Here is a 17,476-nt window from a genome sequence, read left to right on the forward strand (position 1 = left end):
CCTTGGTTTGTACTGCTGGGTGTTTCTGTGTGAACTGAATTCACCATTCTTCTTAAACTTGCAGTAAAATGTTTATTCCAAGAAGTAACAATCACTGACTTGCAGAAAGCATTCTCTTCCGGGACATTCTGATCCAATAATATTGTTTTTTCCTGGACTTTCAAATACATTTCACTTTTTTTATTTGACTATTCAATACAACAGAAAAAAGCAAAAAAATGTGTTTATCTCTATATTCACATGAGTTTAATTGCCCCAAAGAAAGTACTATGTCCAATCAAAGAAATGTTTGCGCTGCTTCTTGGTATTATAAGATGAAGTTCATCGCCTTGATCCAGTTTTGCAATTCCTAGAAAATTAAAAAATGTATAAAAATTGGGTTCATGCTTCTTAGATTTCTTATTTCAGAAGTCAGAGAAACTGCTAATTAAACAAGCTATATTAGAGACCAAAATATGAGAGCAGAATGTGTGTAGAAAAAAAATATATCATTGTAGCACATAAATATTATAGCACAGTAAAGGGTGCAAACTCAAAAATACAATAATACCTATAAATAATTAGAATTCATAAGCACCAATGTGTACAATTCAGAGTTCCATAGTTCTTTATTTAATCATGACATAGTAATATTGTAGTTAAAATCAAAGCCTCGGTGGATGATGAAATATCAACAAGGACCAATTTAGAAACATGATTTTTCCTACAAAACGTAACTGACCAAATTGGAAGATGGTAGAAAAAAATATAGTATGGATGCATGAAATCAGGGGATAATGCCTGAGTACAAGGAAAAATAATAAATAAGCAATAATACATAAAAAATAGTGCTACTTTATACGACAATTTTAGGAGGGGAAAAGTGCAAGTTCTTAAAGAGGTTGTCCACTGTCATAACTTACAGTAGTTACTGTTTTGCCAAAGGATAATGCCCTAAAGATACCCACACCGTTACTATATACATTTTCATGCTGATTTATATCTTTCTGCTTCACTTTCTGCCCCCTGGCAGCAGTTCTGTTGTCACGTTCACAACATTCTTTTTAGAGTCATCTGCTCCTTTCGGACTAGTGATGGGCGATCCTGAGCTGTAAAGTTCTGGGTCTGTACCGGACACCTAGTATCCATGCACGGACTGCAAACACGGACTTCTCAGGGAAGTCCGTGTCACTATTTGGGTTCAGCCACCCGGATAAAAATAATTTTAAAAAAAGTTAAAAGGAAGCAAAATAGAGATTTGAACAGGAGAATGATATTTTTTTGACAAATATTTTTTGACAAATCATAGCTGTCATTAACCCCTTTTATTACCCCAATTGCAACTGCTACAGGGCAATCGGTGAAATTGTCGTACTAATGCATGCAACAATTCTAGGGCAGCTGCTGGCTACTTTTTGTAGACTGGGGGGCCAATAACTATGTGCTTCCTCAACCTGAGAATACCAGCTCCCAGCTGTCTGCTTTTTCTTGGCTATCAAAATTGGGGGACAACATGATGTTTTTTTAAATTATTTATTTAAATAATTTTTTAAAAAAGCTGCATGGACTTTGTGTTCCATTGTATTTTGATACATAGTCAATATTATGCGCACAGCTGGAGCCTGCAGGATGTAGATGTCTGCTTTATCTGTGCTGGGTATCAATATAATTGGGACCCTACGCAATTTTTTTCCAGTTTATTTATTTTTACACTCCACAAGCAATCACAGACGTCAGCATGCCAATGTCATCTTACAGTGACATGGTCACACTTCCTGCAGCACGAGGCTCCACAGATCATAGCTATCCCTGACATCCTCATTATATCTTTGAGTGCATGTGTTCAGGTCCATGACCGAAACGTCATATGTATATTGTCAAATTGGATTGTCATGTTGATTAAAGTCTACACCACCTACAAATTTCTCTTGTTGAGTTCCGGGTTTATTCCTATTACTACATTTCCCATCAGCACTTATGCTGAACTGCAAGCCAGTATTGAGCATAGACCTGTAATTTCACCTAAACCTTTCCATCTCCTCCCCCAGCATTACACACAGCCAAAGCATAGTGTTCAGTCAAGGAGAATGCTGCAACAACACCAGCCCTGACAATATAGATTATTTCCTGCTCCCACTATTCATGTTCTACTGTAATAGGATAGATGGAGAGAAAGATAAATACGAATGTACATATATCATAGAGGGAATATGGCAGGGTGTGAATATATATAACACAGTGCATAGAGTAGGGTGTGTGTGTGTACAACATATACAGTTAGGTCCAGAAATATTTGGACAGTGGCACAAAATTTGGCTTTTTAGCAGTTAACCAAAAGATATTCAAGATACAGTTATGTAATCAATATGTGTTTAAAGTGCAGACTCTCAGTTTTAATTTGAGGGTGTTCACATCCTAATTGGAGTAATTGTTTAGGAATTACAGCTTTTTCATATGTAACATATGTTGTACGTATACCCTCTTTCACTTGTAAAGCGCCATGGAATAAATGGCGCTATAATAATAAATAATAATAATAATAATAATAATAATAACAGCTTCTTTTGCAAGGGACCAAACGTAATTGGACAATTATCTAAAAAGCTCATTAATAGGCTCCATGGGCTATTCCCTAGTTAATCCATCATCAAGTAACCTTTTTATGACCTGTGACATGAGTTTATGTCATGGTCGGGAAGGGGTTCATGACCAAAGACTTAAATTAATGTCATGGCAATTATGTGGGCACAGGAGTTTTGCACGCATGATCGCCCCTAGGAGCTTGGAGTAAGTTATAGCCAACATCCTGCTGTCACAGTCAACAATGATCCCTGCCTCATTCTCGACTATTAAACCCCCTAAAGAATGCAATCAACAGTAATTGCCGCATTATGGATGCCAGGAGAGGGAGTGCGCACTCGCTTCCAAGCGACCTGGAGCCCCGCGATATGATCATGTGTTCCCGATAGTTGTGATACCGAGTCAAGGTCAAATAATGACTTCCAGGATTGCTAGCTATGGTGGCCTGTAAGACCATGCTAGTAGCATAGTCTATTAGGCGTTCTGTCAGTGTCATGTAAAGAGGTGGATGGACTGTCATGTTCCCCCTGAAGACAACAATGGTATTGATGTAATGTTAAATATATTGTTTTTCTGTATAATGTATGCTTTAATAGATTTATGTATAGCAGTGTTAAAGATATGTATAATGCCAGGTATAGTAATTAGTAATGAACAAATGTATTCAGCCCTATTTGTTACTCATATGAATATTAAGGTATTCAGGATATTTGTTACTTGTCGAGTATTTTAGTATTCACCTTCTGAGTTTCCAGTCCCCTCCCCACATGTTTGGCGCCTAATTTTCAGCTACTAAACATGCGGGGATTGCCTGCCATCATTGCTAATGCCATTACTGTGATTGGCAGGCGCAGTGAAAACAAAAAAATTCACATGCGGTCTAACGCCTTTTTAGCGCAGGTAAAGGAGACAGCTGGGGACTGATATTATCAGGCTGGGAAGGTTCATGTTTATTGGATCCTCCCCAACCTAAAAACAGCAGCCCACAGCCACTACACAATTCCAGCATCCATTAGATGCACCAATTGTGCCACTTTTTACCAGCTCATTCCAGTGCCCTGTTGCAGTGGCAATCGAGGTAATATATGGGGATGATAATGTAAGCTGGGATTTGTCAAAAATCACAGCGTCCATCAAGCCCTTGGTTGGTAATGGAGAGATGTCTGAGACCTCCACCCATTACCAACCATGTAAGTAAAAAGAAAAAAAAACACAAACACAAAAAATACTTCATTTTAAGTCATAAAAAAACAACCTCTTTCACTAATTTATTAACCCCAAAAACACCCCCGCAGGTGAGATTTAATCCACATCACATCCCTTGATGATCCTACCTCTGCTACATCCAGGAGCTGCAGTAATGGAAAACTCGACTTATCACTGCAGCTCCTGGGACAAACTGAGTCCAGCAGGGAAACTGGCTGTGAGAAGTGGTGAAGTCTGTCAGGTTGCTGGACTTCACAGCCAGTTTACCACAGTACCAAGTGTGACCACCGGTGAACCCACTGCTTGATTGCCAGACTACCAGATTGTGGGACACAGTGGCACAGCAATCCAGCAGTCAGATCAGAGTTTACACTCTGGGCTTTGACGCTGCCCTTAGTGAACTCAACTTCACCCACTGCTGGATTGCCGAACTGCCGTGCAGCCGTGCCCCGCAATCCAATAGTCCAGACTGCCTGACTAACAGATTGCTTTGCAGCCATGTCTCACAGTGTGGCAGTGAGTTCAACTGATTTCACAAATGGCAGTGGGGGAGCACTCAAGTTTTGAACTCCGGTGACTTGATTGCCTGATTACTGGATTGTTGTATTGCAAGACATGGCCACGCTGCAGTCTGACAGTCTGGTACCAATAAGGCTCAAAAACCTTAAAGGAGGCTTAAAGGGAGCCTTTAAGGTTCCTGGAGTTCCCAGCTGCTGGGACACCAGGAAGCAGTGAACTCTGGTAAGTGTTCACAGCCTCCAGATGTACCAGCAGCTGGGAACTCCAGGGACCTTAAAGTCTACCTTAAAGGCTCCTTTAATGTTTCCAGGCCTCACAGCAATCAGACAGTCGGACTGAACTGCCACCATGGCACACAGTCTGGCATTAAGTTCAATTGAGGTCACTTCTGGTGGTTTTCATAGTGTGAGCCACCAGCTGTGACCTCAGGTGAACTCAGTGCAGGACTGTCGGACTGTGCTTCTGCTGTGAGACACAGTCAGACAGTGCACTGAGTTCACCTGAGGTTACTTCAGCCAGCTCGCACACTGCTTTCAGCATGTCCCAGAGTTCTAATGTTTTAATATCACCACTCACCATGGCCTATGGCTGTTGTAGAGCCCGGATTGTCGTAGGACGTAGTATGGATTATGTCGGCCCTGCGGGGGTGTTTAAGGGGTTAATAAATTGGTGAAAGGGGTTGTGGTTTTTTACTATTTAAAACAGAGTATTTTTGTGTTTGTATTTTTTCTTGTTACTTACAGGGTTTGTAATGGGGGAGTCTCATAGATGTCTCTACATTACTAACCCAGTGCTTGATTGCAGCTGTGAATTTGACAAATTATAGCTGATATCAACCTCATATATTACCCCGATATCCACCACACCAGGCAACCGGGATGAGCAGGGTAAAGTGCCACAATTGGCATATCTAATTTTTCGGTGGCTGTGGATGCTATTTTTATGCTGGGGAAGGCCCAATAACCATGCACGTTCCGAGCCTGAGAATACCAGCCCTAGCTGTCTGATTTATCTGAGGTAGTTATCAAAAATGGGCAGCAGCCCACGGGTTTATTTCATTGTATATTTAAATAATTTTAAGCAAAACGTCATGGGGGAGCCTCTATTTTTGATAACCAGCTAAGAGAAAGCTCATAGCTGGATAATCACAAAAAGCCAGAGGACCTCATGTCAAAGCAGCATAATACTCTGACAATATTGTTCCCAGAAGCGACCTGTGTTTCAGAGATGCATTCAGGCATCTTCCCCATTATGTTCCCATTCAATTTCAGCACTTTTCCATTAATTTCAGCATATTTACATATTTATGAATTTCCCATTGACTTACATTAGATTCATTATTTGTGACCTCTATACAAATAGTACAAAATATTTGAGATGAATAATCCAAACCTAAATATTTCACTATTCACCAATCACTAATACTAATGTATAAGATGTAGTGTTGATAATGTAATGTATGTGTTTTAGGCTAAGCTTTAAAGCATAGCAGTGTTGGTAAGGTATTATGTTTGCACAGTACTGGGTGAAAGATTAAGTCTACCCAGCAACAGACTGCAGGGTCAGAAACAGTTGGGATCAGCCCACAGTGAGAGGTGTTAGAGTGCAGAGATAGAGCCTGTGTTTCCAGGTAGTTAGTATGTTGTGGAGACCTATAGAGAGCAAGGGAGCAAGATCAGCAAAAAGAAACAAGTCATGACCGAGATCCAGCACACAGGCAGGTGGGTGAAGCCTTCGAGAGAGAGACTTGGGAGATAAGTGAGTCCCAGTGTCAACAAGTCGTGGGACCTTAGAAAAGAAAAGGACCTTCCTAGCTGTGGACATGTGAAGAGAGTAGCAACTCTAAGAGCAGCTCTTGTCAGGGATCACAGTCAGTAGTTTGGGTGCAGGGTTCATATCGTACCACATTAACCCATGTGTTCATGTACAGGGAAGATGGAGGTTCACCTAATCTGTTCAGCCTGTATACACAAGTAAAGGGCTGTCACCTGTAACCATGATGAATGTGTCGTTGTAGGATACAGAAGTGTCCATAAAGTACAATGCCTGCCCTGTGTACCTGAATTGATTGCCAAATAAACTCTGTTATTACCAACCTGTCTGTTTTCCTCAACTTGGGGACAAAAGGATTGGATGCTGGAGTGTGGCAGACCTGAAGGTGAAGGTGTCCATAGTAGTAACAACACCACACACACACACACAGGGCAACACCTATTTTCTGTAGCATGTTGGGGCAAATAAACCGAGTCTCTTGCTCATGGCTACCACCCCCGTGGCACATTATGGTCACACTGACCGGTATAATGTATTGCAATACATTATACCAGGGATCATATTAATAAAAGATAAAGTCCCATTGAGAGACTAAGTAAAAAACGTCAAAAAAAGAAAAAATATATTATGCCAATAAACACTTATAGTTAAGTTAAAAAAAAAAGTACACATATTTGGTATCACCGTATCCGGAAGAGTCAAGTCACACTAGTTAACCTCCTCAGTCAGCACTGAAAAAAACAAAACAAAAAAAGTGGCAAAATGATGCTTTTTCACCATATGGCTTAAAAAAGCGGAATAAAACACGATTATAAAGTTACATGTAAATAAAAATGGTATAACTGAAAACGTTATTTTGTCCTGCAAAGAAAAGCTGCTATTCAGCTACGCTAGAAAAAAGGTAAAACAGCTGTAGCTCTCAGAATACAGCAATGCAAAAAACATTTTTTTTTCTATAAAATTGTTCTTATTGCGTAAAAGAGGTAGAACATATAAAAATTATATAAATGTGGTATCGCTGTAATCATACTGACCGAAAGAATAAAGCTCTTATCAATTTTACCACACAGTGAATGGAATTTAAAAGAGAACGATTTCAGAATTGCTAGTATTTGTGCATTCTGCCTCCCAAATATTGGAATAGAAAGCAATCAAATAATGTTATGGGCCCAAATTAGTACCAATAGGAACATCTTTGTGCCTCGGTAATGAGGCAGAGAGAGTCATTTTGGACTCTCTCTGGGCTATAATTTGGTGATGTCCATCTTTTTAAGTGTGCATGATACAGGTAAAATATATCTTTGTACCTTGTTAGCCAGTAGAGATAAAAAAAAGTTTGTTTAAAAGAACTGAGAGTCCTCAGTAGTTGATACCTTTTAATGGCTAACTGAAAAGATGGTAATAAATAGCAAGCTTTCGAGACTACTCAGGTCTCTTCATCAGGCATGGTATAACACAAAATCTGAAGAGTCACATATTTATACACAACAGGACATAGAAAAGTGCAGTGAAAAAAAAAAACAAGTCCTGTGAAGCAGAACTATCACTATGGCAAGGGGGCAAACTGTTGTAGCCATAAATATTGTTGTGGTTCATAGATAAGCAGTGTGAAAGTTTTATTGTCCTGTGATTGGGGTCTGGTCCGGGCTGTGATACCTCCGGATCCTCTGAAGAGCACATTTCTTAATTGATGTAAAAAGACATAAATCCATGAGACACATTCATTCCTGAATGTTTTGCTCAGAGCAGGAATGAATGTGTCTCATGGATTTATATCTTTTTACATCAATTAAGGAATGTGCTCTTCAGAGGATCCGGGGGGGGGGGGGGGGGGGGGGGGTATCACAGCCTGGACCATACCCCATACAGAGGGCAATAAAACTTTCACACTGCTTATCTATGAACCACAACAATATTTATGGCCACAACAGTTTGCGCCCTTGCCATAGTGATAGTTCTGCTTCACAGGACTTGTTATTTTTTTGGGGGGGTTTCACTGCACTTTTCTATGTCCTGTTGTGTATAAATATGTGACTTTTCAGATTTTGTGTTTATACCATGCCTGATGAAGAGACCTGAGTAGTCTCGAAAGCTTGCTATTATACCATCTTTTCAGTTAGCCTTTAAAAGGTATCAACTACTGAGGACTCTCAGTTCTTTTAAACAAACTTTTTTTAAGGCCCCTTTCACACGTCAGTGATTCTGGTACGCTTGTGCTTTTTTTTCTACGTACCAGAATCACTGACATACGCAGACCCATTATAATCAATGGGTCTGTGCACACATCAGTGATTTTTCACTGAACGTGTCTCCATGCGGCGTACCTGCGTGTCCGTGATTACCGCACGGAGACATGTCCATTTTTTTCTGGCATCACTGATGTCCCACGGACCACGCAGTCGTGTGATCCATGAAACACATGCCAGAAAAAAACGTGCATATAAAATAAAAATCATTTTTACTCACCCGGCTTCAGCGGCGCTCTGTGTAGCCTGTTCTGCCTGCTGCTTCTGAGCCGACTCATTACTGTCGTGCATATTCATGAATGCATGACACAACCGACCCGGAAGCAGCTGCTGCAGGGGTCAGCGCCGGCCGGATGCTGCACCGCGGGAGCGATCAGCACCATGGAGAGCGGGAGCGGGCACAGGTGAGTTAATCTCTATGTGCAATCACGGACCACGGAGACCGGAGCCCGGATTGCACGTAGATAACCCACGTGTGCCGTGAATCACGGCACACAGAGGGACATGTGCGTGTTTTACACGTCAGTGAATAACGTCTGTGTTTTTCACTGACGTGTGAAACGGGCCTAAGTGTGCATGAAAATGCAATCGACCATAGTTTTGTGCACTTTTGAAAAGACAGATACCGCTGTACAGAGGTCAGAGTAATTCTGCTACATCATCATAGTAAATGGGTCGATTGGTGGTTTAATTTGCTTTATGACATTCGGAGATTTAGATGGAAACTTCGATGTAAGTGCTTAGGGTAGATCAGTGGATAATTATGGTCCAAAATGCTATGTAAAATGTTCTCAACAAAAAGTTTAAATTCAATCCACAAAAAAACAATTCATCACTCAATTCCATCAGTCATCTGTCAATGGAAATAAAGGGTGTTTCCACGTTATTGGTAACACAAAAGCTCTGAAAAAGCTAAACACCTCCCTCCAAAAGAATTCCTATTAATTCTGTGCTCCCAAATCCTAATGTCTCGCTCACTTCTGAGTCCCACAGTGTGCCTAAACCTCATTTTGCATCCACAAGTTTGTCAGCACTGTAGCAAAATGAGTCTGCTTAATTTATGGGGTTCATGTCTCCAGAAGCACAAGCTGGTGACAATATACTGGGCACTACAATGTACTGGGCTCTACAATGGAAGATTTGCAATTTTCACTCAGCAACTTCCACTGTGTGTGTTTTTTTTTTTCCTGCAAAACACCCATGAAGTCAAAATAGTTTGCAGACTCCATATGCTCTTATTGCACTTTTGAGTGAGCTCTGTATATGGAGTCTGAACACTATTTTATAAAAATGTGTTCTCCAAGAATCATATAGACCTGCTTACCACCCGAGTTTGGTTGTGTGGTTAAACAGTACTGTACAGCCACATGTGAGCTATTGTCACTTTCAGCAGAAACTTTGTGACAAATTTTGTTGCCATTTTACTCCCTTCTCCCTGTTTGAAAACGTAAAATTCGGGGCTAAAGCAAATATTTGGTAGTATACAATTCTGTGACCCACCTGTGATGTTAATATGATCACAACACCTCTAGATTAATTCATTAAGAGGTTTAGTTTGCAAAATAGGGTCATTTATACATGGTTCTGCTCTTCTGGCACCTCAGGGGTTATGCTAATGTGCCATGACAGCTGCAAGCCATAACCTTACAGTCTGCCATGCACACAAGCAGTAGTTTTCCACAACATTTAAGGTCTTGTCGTACTCAGGAGAAATTGCAGAAATTGCAAAATAAAAGGTACGGTTCATTTTCTCCTTCTATCTTAGTGAAAATGAAAGATTTTGGGGCAAAAGCAACATTTGTGGGAAATTTTTTTTTTAAATTTTCATGGCTCAACGTTCTAAAACTCTGTAATGCACCTGTGGGCCCAAAATTGCTCACCGTACTTCTAAATAATTAATTGAGGGTGTTTGCCAAAGGGGTCACTTTTGGGATGTTTCTAAAGTTTAGGCACCTCAGGGGCTCTGCAAATGTGACATGGTAACTGCTATTGATTCTAAAAGTCAAATGGTGCTCCTTCCCTTCTGAGCCCTGCTCTGCACCCAAACAGTAGTTATCCACCACATATGAGGTATTAGGGTAGAAATCGCACAACAAATTGTATAATCCATTTTGTACTGTTACCCTTGTGAGTATAAAAAAATTGGGGCATAAGGAAAATGTTTGTGGGGAAAATATTTTTTTTCATTTTCGCAGCCCAATGTTCTGTGAAGCTTGGACCTTGAGGGACCAAGGTTTCTAATCACACTTTTAAATTAATTCCTTGAAGGGTGGTTTCAAAACCAGGTTCACTTTGTGGGGGGTTACACAATTTAGACACATCAGGGCTCTGCAATGCAACATAGCATCTGCTATCAATTTCAGCCAATTTTGCATTCAAATTGTCAAATGGTGTTCCTTCCCAGCCTTGCAATGTACCCAAACAATGGTTTTCCATCACATACAGGATATTGTTGTACTCAGGAGAAATTGTGCAACAAATTGTAATGCCCATTTTCTCCTGTTACCTTTGTGAGAAAAATTGGGGGCAAGAGCAACATGTTTGTGAGAAACATGTAGTTTTTTTATTTTTATGGGTCACTGGGTATTCAGTGAAGCACCTGGGTGTTTAAGATGCTCACCACACATCTAGATAAATATTCTTGAGGTGTGTAGTTTTCAAAAATGGGTTCATTTATGAGGAATTTTCAATGTTTAGATGCATCAGGGGCTCTGCAATTGCAACATGACGTCCGCTATCTATTGCAGCTGATTTTACTTTGCAAAAGTCAGATGGTGCTCATTCCCTTCCAAGCCCTGCCCCGCACCCAATCAGTAGTTTTTCAACACATCTAGTTTCCAAACTAGGGTCACATTTGTGGGTTTTCGGCTTTTTATTCACATCAGCGGCAAATGCGACATGGAATCCCCTATTGATTCCAGCCAATATTGTGTTCCAAAAGTCAAATGGTGCTCTTCCCCTTCTGATCCCTGCTCTGCACCCAAAGAGTAGTTTTAGACCACATGTGGGATATTGGTATACTCGAGAGAAATTGCACAACAAATTTTACGGTCCATTTTCTGATGTTACCCTTGTGAAAATACAAAATTTGGGACAAAAGCAATGTTTGTGGGAAAAATGGATTTTTTTTAATTTTTGCAGCTCATTATAAAATTCTGTGAAGCATTTTGCAGTTCAAGGTGCTCACCACACATCTAGATAAATTCTTTGAAGGGTGAAGTTTCCAAAACAGGTTTCACTTTTAAAGGGTGTCCACTGTTTAGGCACCTCAAGGGTTCTGAAAATGACACATGGTCAGGAAGGTGAAAACAGGCAAGGTGGTTAAGGGGTTAAGTGTATAAAATGTCTGGAGCTGATTCCAGGTGTGTTATATGCATTTTGTTGCTGTGAACCCACAACGTCTGGGTAAATTAGCTCTCCATGGAAGAAAAACAGACCATCATTAGGCTGAAAAAGAAGGTACCCATCGGAGAGATAGCTGAATTAATAGGAGTGGCAAAACCAACAGTTTGGTATATTCTGCAAAAAAAATGCAATTTTTAGGTTTTGAACTTAAAAAGGCTGGACATATCAACATAAATCAATAGTTGTGGATGATCGCAGAAGCATTTCTATGGTGGAAAAAAAACCCTTTCACTACTATATACAGCACAAGCGATCGGACAATCAAAACTTCTAGTAGATACAGAAAGAAATTTAAAAAATTATGTTTCTAAAAATATGTAAAAAAAACCCCCACAATTTTAAATCCCCCCTTTTAAAAATTTGGAAAAATTTGGAAAAATAAGAAAGTTTTGTTCCTTGGAAGAAGGGTAGAAAAAAACAAAAGCACAAAAATGGAAAATAGCAAGGCAGTGAATGAGTTCACCCCCTAGAGATGAACGAACCTTTGGAAGTTCGGTTTGAAGGGCACAGTCGAACCTTAAAGTTTAGTTTGTGACCCCAGCTTGACCCGAACCTCAATGGAAGTCGGTAACTGGGTAGTTTGTGGCTCCACCCACATGCTGCTAGCCATAAGCAGAACACTTCCACGGCAGGGTGGGTGGGGTTTTTCAATCATTTTTTTTGTGTTTACACTACTTTTAATCACGCTGATTTTACCCCCAGTGCAAGCCGTTCAAACACTGCAAGTGGCTTGCACAAGGCAGAGCATCACTCTTAGCCAAGCACTGCGTTGCTCGCTTGAGTGTTTTGCACTCGTAAATCAACAGAACTTCGAACCCAAACTTTGTTTCTTTGATAATCCGTTTCCGACCTGAACTCCAAACATTGAACCTCAGATTCGCACATCTCTACTCATGCGCCATACATGTATGGTGCAAGTTCGAAATGAGTGTCGCGGGCGGCGGGGCGCTGTGCTCGCCAACGCTCGGGTCCGGCGCTGCTGCTGCTACTGCTGCTCGATGGCTCGAGCGGTGGGCCGGATCCGGGGACTCGAGCGGCGCTCCTCACCCGTGAGTGAAAAGGGGATGGTTTGGTTTGGGGATTTTGTCCGTGACGCCACCCATGGTTGTGGTGAGGTTGGGAAACCACCGCTGCTCTGGACGGGGATCCCGGGAGCGATGACAGGGAGTAGCCGAGATGTTTTTCTCTCCCCTCCGTGGGTAGGGGGATTTAGTGGTCCCGGGGCCCGATGATGGTGACTGGAAGGTGGATAGCGGGGTTTGGCGAGGTGCAGGATCACGGGGGCAGCGCGGTGCCAGATGGCACGATGGTACTCACTCAGCCAATGACGTAGACGGAGTCTCTGGTAAAACAAACGGCTGGATGGACGGGTCCTGCAGCCGGCTGCGATGGTCACTCCCGGTAGGTTGGCAGTGACTGTCTCTCCCTGCACCTGTGATATGTCTTCAGCTCCGATGGCTTCCCACTGGTAACCCGCTCCCCAGCGGTGTATTTGCCAGAGGAGCCCCTTTATGCCTGCAGGCTCTGGCCCTGGGAACTCTAGCTGTGGCGGCAGCTGTATTTCCCTTCACGGTTGAGCAGTTGCCTTCAGTCGGGTCTTTGCTGCTGGGAAACCCCGGAGGCTCCCGTCGCTGACGGATTTGACCGGTTTAACGGCGACTCCAAGCCTGGTCGGGGTCCGTAGGCCCTGCCGAATGGTGCTGGCTTCTCTTCGCTCCCAGGTCCGGTACCGGTGGGCCACCGCTCGTCCCCGGTCCTATGGTTCCGCGTCGATCTGCCTCTCCTGCAGACGGCCACCACCGTCTGCCAACCTTGCTCTTGGTGCCTGGGCCACGTACCCGGACACGGTCAGTCTGCTCCTCAACTACCACTTCACTCATCTCTCTTTCACCTCTCTAACTGTTCTGACTTCCTTTGCCGCCTCCAGGACTGTGAACTCCTCAGTGGGTGGGGCCAACCGCCTGGCTCCACCCCACCTGGTGTGGACATCCGCCCCTGGAGGGAGGCAACAAGGATTTGTGTGTGACTGGTGTGCCTATCTCGGGGTGTGGGGTGTGTTGTTGCAGTACCTGTGACGTCCTGGCTTGTCCAGGGCGCCACATTCCCCCTTGGTTAAACGCAGACCGTCCGCGGGCTGCCCGTCCATCACCGGTTTTATTTTGTAACTGTTGAAAAAGGGGAAAACATATATAACATTCAACATAAGCATTACTTTATAAATCTTCCCCTACGGGAGGAACTTTCTTAAACGTTGCTAACAGTAATCAATTTTATTAACGATAATGGCTTCCGCTCTCCCCCCGCCCAAACAACCTGGCCCTGATGCTGCCCCTAAGAAGTGGGCAGCACCCCTTGCCCCAGTACATCAACAGGTTGCCCGAGCGGGTACGGTCCCTTTCAGGGGACCCACGTCCACGGGGGACCCCTGACTAGAGTTGAGGGCGGTTTGCGGTTCGAGGTTCTCCAGTTCTAGGCTCGAGTGATTTTGGGGGCTGTTCGAGATCGAACTAGAACTCGAGCTTTTTGCAAAAGCTCGATAGTTCTAGATACGTTCGAGAACGGTTCTAGCAGCAAAAAGCAGGGCTTTTTACAGCTACAGTGTGCAGAAGCCATCGCTGGCAGCCTGCCAGAAGCTGGTAACCAAGATAAACATCGGGTATCCAACCAAAGCGCTTTGGTTAGTAACCCGATGTTTATCCTAGTTACGTGCAGGAAGCCCACACTTCCCCGCTCAGCTCACTCCGCCCCCTCCTGCCCGCGGCATGTACACATACACACACAAACACACACACACACACACACACACACACATGGTCCCGCTCGGCTTACCTGCGGTGATGAAGTCCCGCCATCCCGACCTCAGCGCTGTCACTGTCCTCCATGGCCGCCGCTTGTCACATCACCTTCTCTCGCTTCCGACCCGAGACTGACTAGCGGTGACGTCACGGGCCTCTCGCGATACTTGGTGTGAAGGTGCCGGTCATTGAACTCAGTGACGGGCTGTCAGTGTGCTGGAGATCAGCGCAGGTAATGTACCTGGCTGACAGCAGCACTTCCCCTGCAGTGACCTGGGCTGACCCATTGATGTTAGCTCAGGTCACTGCACTGCCCTCCCATCCAATGGGGAACATCCTGCTCTTCATTGACTGGAACAGTGTGGATCGTCATGGCAACCGCTTGGATTTCACCAGACCTGGATTTGTTTTTCTTTCTAATAAATTGGTTAAAGAGGGAATGTTTTGGGGAGTGTTTTTTCAAATAAAAATGTGTTTGTCGTCTATTTATTTTTATTACTGACTGGGTTGGTGATGTCGGGTATCTGATAGACGCCTGACCTCACCAACCCCAGGGCTTGATGCCAGGTGACATTACACTTCTGGTATTAACCCCTTTTATTACCCCGTTTGCCACCGCACCAGGGCGCGGGATGAGCTGGGGCGAAGCACCAGGATTGGCGCATCTAATGGATGTGCCACTTCTGGGGCGGCTGCGGCCTGCTATTTTTAGGCTGGGGAGAGTCCAATAACTATGGACCTCCTTAGTCTGAGAATATCAGACCCCAGCTGTCTGCTTTACCTTGGCTGGTGATCCAATTTTGGGGGGACCCCTACGTGTTTGTTTTTTTTAATTATTTATTTAATTTAAAATAACAGCGTGGGGTGCCCTCAGTTTTGGATTACCAGCCAAGGTGAGGTTGCCAGCTGTGGTCTGCAGGCTGCAGCCGTCTGCTTTACCCTAGCTGGCTACAAAAATAGGGGGAACCCTACGTCATTTTTTTTTTTTCATTTTTTTGGCTAAATACAAAGCTAAGCACCCCTTAGTGCCACATGAAAGGCACCAAAGGGTGCAAAATTACAAAATGCAGGAGAGTGGGACATTATGTGTCTTTCTGCCATTATAATGACAGAAAAGACTGATATGAAGTGCACAAGCATAAGAAAATCACCAGAGCGCTCTACGCTGTGAAAAGCAGTAGAAAATGACACTGGAGTGAACATGTGACCGCCTCATGTAGGATGAAGCTATGGATCCTGGGTAAATTTATGCATTTACCCTCATTCAGTTTTTTTGCAGTACACAAAAAAAACGGAAGGCACACGGATGACAAACAGATGACATACGGACTGTCTACGGAACGGAAACGGATACCACACGGATGCACCCGTGAAAAAAAACGGACTGTTTTTTGCAGACCACAAAAATGGATCGGTCGTGTTAATGTAGCCTTATTCTGATCTGCCGTTTATAAACAGCAGGCAGAAATAAGTGAATAACGCCCCCCGGCGTCAGAAAATCTCCGGGGTTTCAGGGCTAGCTGAGACCCTGGAGATCATGATTCAGGACGGTTTTTCCGGTCCCCGCTCACGTGATCACAGGTATACACCGTACACCGATGATCACATTACAGTAAATGACAGCACCGGTAAAAAATTATTTATCTCCCATCCTCCATGAACAAACACTTCTCCACTTCTTCTCCACTTCCTCTCCACTTCTCCACTTTTTCTCCACTTTTTCTCCACTTTTTCTCCACTTTTTCTACATTTTTTCTCCACTTTTTCTCCACTTTTTCTCTACTTTTTCTCCCCTTTTTCTCCACTTTTTCTCCACTTTTTCTCCATTTTTTCTCCACTTTTTCTCCACTTCTCTATTTTTTCTCCACTTTTTCTCCACTTTTTCTCCACTTTGTCTCCACTTTTTCTCTATTTTCCTCCACTTTTTCTCCACTTTTTCTCCATTTTTTCTCCACTTCTTCTCCACTTCTTCTCCACTTTTTCTCCACTTTTTCTCCACTTTTTCTCCACTTTTTCTCCATTTTTTCTCCACTTTTTCTCCACTTTTTCTACATTTTTTCTCCACTTTTTCTCTACTTTTTCTCCACTTTTTCTCCACTTTTTCTCCACTTTTTCTACATTTTTTCTCCACTTTTTCTCCACTTCTCCATTTTTTCTCCACTTTTTCTCCACTTTTTCTCCACTTTTTCTCTATTTTCCTCCACTTTTTCTCCACTTTTTCTCCATTTTTTCTCCACTTCTTCTCCACTTTTTCTCCACTTTTTCTCCATTTTTTCTCCACTTTTTCTCCACTTTTTCTCCACTTTTTCTACATTTTTTCTCCACTTTTTCTCCACTTTTTCTCCATTTTTTTCTCCACTTTTTCTCCACTTTTTCTCCACTTTTTCTCCATTTTTTCTCCACTTTTTCTCCACTTTTTCTCCACTTTTTCTACATTTTTTCTCCACTTTTTCTCCACTTTTTCTCCACTTTTTCTCCATTTTTTCTCCATTTTTTCTCCACTTTTTCTACATTTTTTCTCCACTTTTTCTCCACTTTTTCTCCACTTTTTCTCCATTTTTTCTCCACTTTTTCTCCACTTTCTCTCCATTTTTTCTCCACTTTTTGTCCACTTTTTCTCCATTTTTTCTCCACTTTTTCTCCATTTTTTCTCCACTTTTTCTCCACTTTTTCTACATTTTTTCTCCACTTTTTCTCCTTTTTTTCTCCACTTTTTCTCCGTTCTTTTTCTATGGTCGGTCTACCCATTAGCTCTGCCATGCATAGTGTAGCTCTACACCTACTGCACATGTTACTTTATGATTGACATCTCTTTCGTACCAGAGCTGTCTTAAGGTCCAGTCACACTAAGCAACTTACCAGCGATCCCAACAACGATAGGGATCGCTGGTAAGTTGCTAGGAGGTTGCTGGTGAGATGTCACACTTTGACGCTCCAGCGATCCCACCAGCAACCTGACCTGGCAGGGATCGC

General features: G+C 42.8%; 1 protein-coding gene across 1 annotated transcript in view; it reads right to left on the reverse strand.

The window, feature by feature from the left end:
- Positions 1 to 236: 236 nt before the first annotated feature.
- Positions 237 to 17,476, reverse strand: part of TNFSF13B (TNF superfamily member 13b) — a 62,932-nt gene continuing 45,692 nt past the window's right edge. Inside the window, 1 exon segment of the mRNA XM_075334340.1 lies at positions 237 to 349. Coding sequence (XP_075190455.1) covers positions 237 to 349 — 113 coding nt within the window.

This window comes from Anomaloglossus baeobatrachus, chromosome 2 (genome assembly GCF_048569485.1).
Source record: "Anomaloglossus baeobatrachus isolate aAnoBae1 chromosome 2, aAnoBae1.hap1, whole genome shotgun sequence".
Lineage (NCBI taxonomy): Eukaryota > Metazoa > Chordata > Amphibia > Anura > Aromobatidae > Anomaloglossus > Anomaloglossus baeobatrachus.